Genomic DNA, 7,324 nt, shown 5'->3' with positions numbered 1-7,324 from the left:
GGGGCGTGAAAGAGGCGGGGGTGGAGGGGCTTGGCCGAGGGGCTTGGCCGAGGAGCAGAAACAAAGACAGCAGACACAAGGGAGGGGTGGGGGGATGGGGTGGCAGGACAGCAGAGTAGCAGCAACGGCATGCCTCGTCGACGCCGAGCAGTGACGCGACGTCCTCGAAGGGCGCGGACGGGCGCGAGGCGCGCAGCGCGTCCTCGCTGTGCCTGGGAGTGCAACAGAAAGTCTGGGAGGTGTCTCGGAAATGTCTAGGGAGTGTTCTGCCCGTCTCTCGGACGTGTGCAGGAAGTGTCTCGGACGTGTCTCGGAAGTGTCACCGCAGGAAGGCGGCGTACGAGAGGTCGGCGAGGCGGCCGGGCTCGCGGGAGGAGGATCCCGGAGAGGCAGACGCACCCCCCACTCCAAAACCTGCGCCGGCCTCCGCCGCCACGACAGCCGGCGGCGGCGGCGGCGGCGCCTGTGGTGGCGGCGACTCGGCCGCTCCCTCTAACTGCTTGTCGGGCCCGTGTCTCGGCTGGCCTAGAGGGAGGTAGAGGAGAGGAGGTCCCAGGGGAGCCCGCCCCCGCGTTCCGCCACTGTCCTCTTGCCGCCGCCGTCGGCGGGTGCGGGCGTGGCGAGGCCGTGGTGCGCCTACAGAGAGGGCGCCGGCAAAAGGCTGGAGAGGAGAGCTCGGCGGGCGGCGTGGGGAGGGCCGTGGTGCACCGCGTCGAGGAGCATGAGGAAGCCGTCGTACGACTCGTACTGCCGGCACCAGCTCGCGAGCAGCTGCATGAAGTACCGCTCCAGGTCCGAGCAGATCTCTGCGACGTAGCTGGGATGGCGGTTGGCAAACCAGCGCGTCCGTGGCAGGCCGGGCAGCTGCAGCCCCGGATGCAGCTCGGCGAGCTCGGCGTGCAGCTTTGCGATCCGCGAGAAGCGGAGCTCGTACCAGGTGCGCTCGCTCGGAAAGGTGCCCAGGTCCGAGTGCACGCGGACGAGGTAGGCAATGTGCGGGTGCGCCTCGCCCGGCGCGTGGCGGCGGTCGGACCGGGGCACCTTGACGTAGCAAAACGTGGCGCGGCGGCCGCCGCCTCCGGGCCCGGCGCGGCGGCTTGAAATCATATGGAGGCGCGAGAGAGATGGATCAGTATGGGGCCGGCCCGGGAGGGGCTGTGGCGTCGGAGCGGCTGCGAGAGGGGCCGCCACACAGGGTACCCTCTCGAGGTTCTCGAGGTTCTCGAGGTGGATATCCTTTGGCCGCGTTGGGTAGCGAGGATTGGTGTAACCCGAGCCACGGAGGCGTGTTTTCTGACGGCCGACCGTCAGTGCACGGAGTTGCCCCTTCTCCGACTGCCCCGGCTAGTTCCCGAGTTTCGCGGGTGTGACCCCATGCGTCAAACCCGAGACCTAGCGCGGGTGGGTTGGAGGGGCCTCGGAAAGGCGCGCAAGCACGCCCTACGTCTTCCCCTCCTCCCCATCGGGCCGCATGAGCGGCCACGCCTCGCAGATTCGTTTCCGCGCCTGGGTCAGGCGCGCGGGGCATCCCCCGGGTCGCTCGACCAGCGATCCGAAGAGTGGCCGCTATGCGAAGGAAAGAGTGGGGCCCTCGACGCCTCAGTCCGGCCCTCCGAGGGGGGAAGGGAATTGCGGGGTCCCCTCGGGCGCCTCAGTTCGGCCCTCCCGAGGGGGGGAGGGGAGCAAGGGGGTGGGGGGGTCGGGGTGGTGGGGAGGGGTCTCGGATTTCATGTGGCTAAGACTTGCCTTTCGGGTACCCCGGTGAGTGTGTTTTGTTTTAGGTGTGTTGTTGGCAAATCATCTTGTCTTGTGGTTCTGTGTGTCGCTCCTGTGTGACCGTCACCGCCCGTCTAGCGTCCACCCATACCGCGTTGGTGTCCCAGTCGTTGGTCGGACTGTGTTTCGCCTTCCCATCAATCAATCAACCCCGGTGAGGGCTAACCTCGAAATCTGCACCTTGGATGGCTGCGCTCCCTGTTTCGCAGCCATCCGTGCTAAGGATGGCTGGCACGCCTAGATCTCAGCCATGGACGGTGAAGGGGCCGGTCGTCTCCTCGATCTCGCTCCTCTGCCGGCAGATGGGGCCGGTCAACACCTTCAACCCGGTGCTGCCCACGGTCCGGATGTGCTGCAGCACCTTCAGCCTCTCGAGCGAGGGGCGCTTCACCTTTAGCCCGAAGGTGCCGACGGCAGCGAGGATTCGGTTCGGCGTCACGGTGGGGCGAGCCCGAGGGTGGGCGCGGCAGCGCTGGCGGCGGAAGCCGCGCGGCGGCGGCGGAGAGGAGGCCGCAGCCGCTGTGTGGAGGCAGGACGTAAAGGATGTGAGATCATGTGAGGCTGCGTTGGTTCTTGCAGTGGCACTTGTTTGACTCTTCTGCCGAAGTTCGATGGAGTAGGAGAGGCTCCTGGTTATAGAGGCGAGCACACACGCACCGGGGGGCGAGAGAGCGGGGCTGTTGCGGATGGAGGTCGCGTTGTTTCGACTGTGTGCTGCGGTCTGACTGTGTGTGTTTTCCTGTGAAGATCGTACGGCTCTCTCTCTAGTGTCTCTAGACATGAGAGCTACACATGTGTACGGCTTTACAGAGCTCTGCGCGTATGTCGTTAAAAAGAACACACACACACACGCGCGCACAGTCCGCGCGGCCTGTGTGTGGAGATGCATCTGCGCTGCACCCGCGGCGCGCGCATCGTTCACGTAGTATCGTCACCCTCGGGACGGCAGACACAACAGTCACAGTCAAAGGGGTGGACTCGCATGATCTTTGGCGCCCCTCCGGGGATGGTGGGCGCCCCACTCCCCTTCGAGATTTGTCGGTACACAAATGTGACAATTGTGTCCACCGGAAATCGCAGCTGCAGGTCCTCGAGGAGCGTCCGCTGCTTCAGAGCCTCGGGCGACGGCCGCTCGACGCTCAGCTCAAACTCGATGGACGGGCTGGCGTTCGGCGCGTTGAGCGCGCGCACCAGCACGGTCGGCAAGTTGCCGGTGGTGTGCGCGTTTTTGTGGCCCACGATCACAGCCTCAGCGTCGAGCCACTGCTTTACCTTGAGCACGTTGCGGCCTGCCAAGGCGGGAGGCTGCGCGGGTATGCGAGGAGAAGAGGACGGCGAGAGAAGGAGTGGGAGAGAGGAGAAGAGGGCGAGAGGAAGAGAGAAGAGGGGGGGGAGAGACGGCAAGAGGGGATTCGGTGCTGCGCGCCATGGCGGCCCGCACGCCACCAGGCCTCGTCGCGCCGCAGCACGAGCCCCTCGCCGCGTTTGGCAATCACGCGCTGCAGCAGCGCGTCCTTGGCCGTCGCGTCCGCCACTCGCACTGCCGGCGCAACGATGATGCGCCCGTCCGGCGGCCCAACGGCGGCGAGCGCGCGGCGTGCCGCCTCCAGCCGCTGCATGTAGGGCCCGGCCACTTGCGGTGCGTCAAAGACGACGTACGTTAGGCTGTGCCAGGCCATCTCGTGCAAACGCCTCCCCAACCCCTTGGTGCCCTGCAGAGACCCGACCGCGGAGAACCGGCACCGGCCCGCCCACAGCTCGCCGTCGAGGTGCTCCTCCGGCAGCAGCGCTTTGAAGGAGTCCGGGGGCTGAAAATGGCCCTGGCCGTTGCGACCGGTGAAGCCACGCTCGTGACCTTCCCATCGCATGCGCACACCGTCGAACTTCTCGGTGGCTATCCACACTTCCTCTGCGAGCCGCTCGTCGTCCTCCTCCTTCTCGTAGGTCTCTGCCAGCAGGCAGCGGTGCTTTGACGCATTAATCTCGCGTGGGCCCCAACTCTGCTGGTGCTGGTGCGTCCGCGCTGCCTTGCCCTTCTTGGCCTTGGCCCTCGCCTCCTCCTTTGCGCGCTTGAGCTCCGGCGGTGGCGACGGCGGGTCGCGGACAAAGAAGGCGTCGGACGCGGGCGGTTCGCTGAGCGCACTCGGCCCTGCGAGGCCCTGCGCCGCCGCCGGCCCTCCGCCGCCGCCTCCGACCCATTGGCAAAGGTTGCAACTCGGGCGCGTCGGACTCGCCCCACCTGGCTCGGGTCCCACAGACGCCTCGGGCGAGGCGGGCTCGCGCGCCGCAGCCACCTACGGACGTGCCGTGGACGCGTCACGACATAGTCGAGAACTGAAGCAGACACCCTTTCGGGCAACCGTCACCGCGCTGGGGTGCAAGTTCTTGCGCAGCACGTCGGTCCGCGACCCGTCGGCGGAGAGGACCTTGGAGCACTGCCCGACCCACTCCTTCGTCACGAGGCGCGGCCACTCGGCCTCCGGCAGCGCGGCCAGGCACGCCAGCTCGGAGGGGCGGCGGTCCGACTCGAGCGCCAAGTGCGTCGCCTCGCGCACGTCGCTTACGACCTCTCCGCCGCCGCGCCGCACCACCTCCTCCTGCAGCTCGCGCAGCTTGTCGCCGAGCCGCGCCGCCAGCAGCAGCCGCACGCCGCGGAAGATGGTCTCTTTCGCGCGCCGCTCCTCCGAGCCCCACTCTGGCTCCGGCTCTGCCGCCGCCTCCGCCTCTGCCGCCTCCACCTCCGCCTCCTCCATCGCCGCCGCGTCCGCCGCCGCCGCCTCTGCCGCCTCCGCCTTCGCCGTCGCCGTCGCGTCCGCCGCCGCCGCCGCCGCCGCCTCTGCCTCCGCTTCCTCCGAGTTCTCCGCCGCTGCCGTCGCCGCCACCGTCGCCGCCACCGCCCACGACTGCGCCGCCGCAGCGGGCTTCTCCGTCTCAGCCGCCGCCGCGTCGCCGCCGCCTCTGGACCAGAGCACAAGCGCTCCGCCTCGCTGCGGCTCTGCGGAAGGCGCAGCGGAGGCTCCGGCAGGAGCGGCAACGCAGTCGCCCGCTCGCTCAAGGCGCAGCGACCAGCCGCACCAGCCGTTGAGCTTCCTCTCCTCGCGGCCGCGCGTGCACTGGCAGCGTTCGGCACGCTCACGAAGAGGAGCGGCGCGTCGGGCGCCTCGCCTGTGAGGCTGTACGGCGCGTTGCCTGCGCACGGCTCGACGAGCGTCCGCCGGTCGTGCTCGAGGCGTTTGCCGTTTAGCCATGTCGAATTCAGCGCGGAGAGGTGCGTCGCGTACACGCTGCCGTCGCCCTCTCGCTCGAGCCGGATGTGGTGCCTCGAAAGATGCGGGTTGGATGGCGCTCGCACGTCGCCTCCTTTGCCAATGACGACTGTCGGGCGGGAGAGCGGCACGGGACGGCGGCCGTGCATGGAGTTGTGCGGGACGAGCGAGCCCCAGTGCTCGGGCTGGCGGTCGCGCTTTGGCATCTGGCGCTCGGGCTCTGCGGACTGCTAGCTCGGAAGAGTGCAACAGTGGAGCGGCGGCGGCAGCTGGGCGGTGGCAGGCGGCCGGGGCGGCGAGTCGCCCATGCAGGGCGGTCTACGCGAAGCCTGCCTTTACACGCGAGCTCAAGCTCCAACGCTGGCGCAAGCCGGGCGCAGAGCGTGCAGGCGCTCACACAGGACTGCTCACATACAGTTGCAACAATCCCCCCCCCGCTGATAGCTGCCACTTCCTTTACCGGAACGGGTGCTACGGTGGCACTCGCATGTTTCGGGCGGTTTTATTTGGTCGGGTCAAATGTCTGCCAATTGGCAGTCCTCCATCCTGCGAGCCCTCATGTCTCTTGACGTCCACGACCTCTCATCTTCCGCGGTGATGAGATCGACGATCTCGTCTTCAGACAGCCGACGAATCTGGTCACAATTGCAACCGCAGTCCTTGTCGCAGCAGTAGCAATGTGATGGAAGCGTGGTGCATGGGAGTTGGCCGTTGCACCCGTGGCTGTGGACGGAGCAATCGTTGCCGTGACCTCGACCTGGGCTGCCGCGGCATAAGTGCCAACCATACATGCATGACATGTCGTCGCATGTACGTTCCGGAGGCGGCTGCGGACTCGGCGGTGGAGGTCGTGGAGGCGGCGGCTTCGGCGGCGGCGGCGGCGGCGGCTTCGGCGGCGGCGGCGTTGGGTACGCCTTGCAACTGGCAGTGAACTTCTGACACCCCTCTGCCTGTGATGACGACCATACCATCTTTAGTTCGCACGGATCCTGGTTGAGGCCCCACATGCCGTCCGGTGGTGGCGGGGCGCCAGAGCTCGCCATGTTGCAAGCATGGCCATCATCACGGCTCACGTAGCACCAATAGTAGTCGGTTTCGCTCCACTTGGCAAGGTGCGGGTGCGATTCCGGGCATTCCCAATCCTGTCTGAGGCAGCTCGAATCGGTCTGCCCGCTGTACAGGAAGAACTCCCCGGACTGCCCGCCGGCTGACACTGCCCTCATGAGGTTCTTTGGCTGGTCGTAGTTGACTGCGCTCCAGTAGACAAGGGTAGCCCCACTGCCGGCCGTATACCCTGTCGTGTGGACGTACAGGCGCTGCTCGACGGCGTCGGGATGCCGTAGGTAGAAGAGATGGCTTTCGTCGGCGGCGTTGTCGCGGCCACGGAAGTCAGCCGTGCCCCCATGGGCAAAGTTGAGGTGCGGGTCCTTGTTGCCGCTCGCGCACTGCCCCCAGACGAGTTGCAAGAAGAGGAGTGGAACCAGCAGCGCGAGCAGCGCCACGACTCGCTCAGTCATTCTGCAGGGTGCATTCCCTCCCGCCGCGCACTGCGCCGCACTCACCCCGTCCTCGGCGCGATCCGTCGGCGTAATCCGCCGCCGGGCTCTCCTCTGCCCCCTGGGTTGCCTCCCAAGCAGCAGCATCAAGCGCGGGCTGCGTGGCGTCGTCCTCGTCAGGTGCGTGTGTTTGCCTTGCGTTCGTTTCAGAGAGAGAGAATTCTTGATACGAAACCACGACGACACACACCAGTCGACTCGCATCGGTTGCCTCCATGAACGGCGGAGCTATTCTCGCGTCCACACCACACCTGGCTCCAACGTGGACACGCCCATAGCTGGGGACACTACTAGGTCACGCATGGCATCAGAAGTTTTATCTCTGGGCCCCGAAAGGCATCTCTAGCAGCGTCGTTACGCATGCGCCCTCCCCTCCTGGCGCATACGCCTCACGTCTCGACAGAGCATAAGCCCTTGGCGTGTGACGAGACGAGTTCTTCGCCATCGCAGCGAGCAGCAAGCCACTCTCCGCAGCAGCCGGAGGCATCGCCGCAGCACTGTCTGCGCCGCGGTCCCGCACCCGTCGACGAAGCTCCCCCCGCGGAAGACCGCGCGTAGCGACGCCTTGACGATCGAGATGAGCGCGCTTGAAGCTCGCCCACCTACTGCCCCTGAGAGTTGGTTACCGAGTGGGATCAGCTCCCCCCCTTGGGATCTCTCTCTCTCTCTCTCTCTCTCTCTCTCTCGTTCGTTTCAGCGCTGGGTGGACAAGCCGCACTTACTTTT

At 66.8% G+C, this 7,324-nt stretch overlaps 1 protein-coding gene across 1 annotated transcript; it reads right to left on the bottom strand.

The window, feature by feature from the left end:
• Positions 1-2,694: 2,694 nt before the first annotated feature.
• Positions 2,695-5,248, bottom strand: EMIHUDRAFT_220211 (hypothetical protein; the record flags this gene model as incomplete). Its single annotated transcript, XM_005757495.1, has 5 exons — positions 2,695-3,065; positions 3,218-3,851; positions 4,032-4,070; positions 4,143-4,441; positions 4,741-5,248. 5 exons carry the CDS (start codon positions 5,246-5,248, stop codon positions 2,695-2,697), a joined length of 1,851 nt encoding a protein of 616 aa, XP_005757552.1.
• Positions 5,249-7,324: the final 2,076 nt, after the last annotated feature.

Source organism: Emiliania huxleyi, assembly GCF_000372725.1.
Source record: "Emiliania huxleyi CCMP1516 unplaced genomic scaffold EMIHUscaffold_90, whole genome shotgun sequence".
Taxonomy (NCBI): Eukaryota; Haptophyta; order Isochrysidales; family Noelaerhabdaceae; genus Emiliania; species Emiliania huxleyi.
Note: the sequence above shows the minus strand (reverse complement) of the source record. Positions and strands in the feature narration are given on the sequence as shown.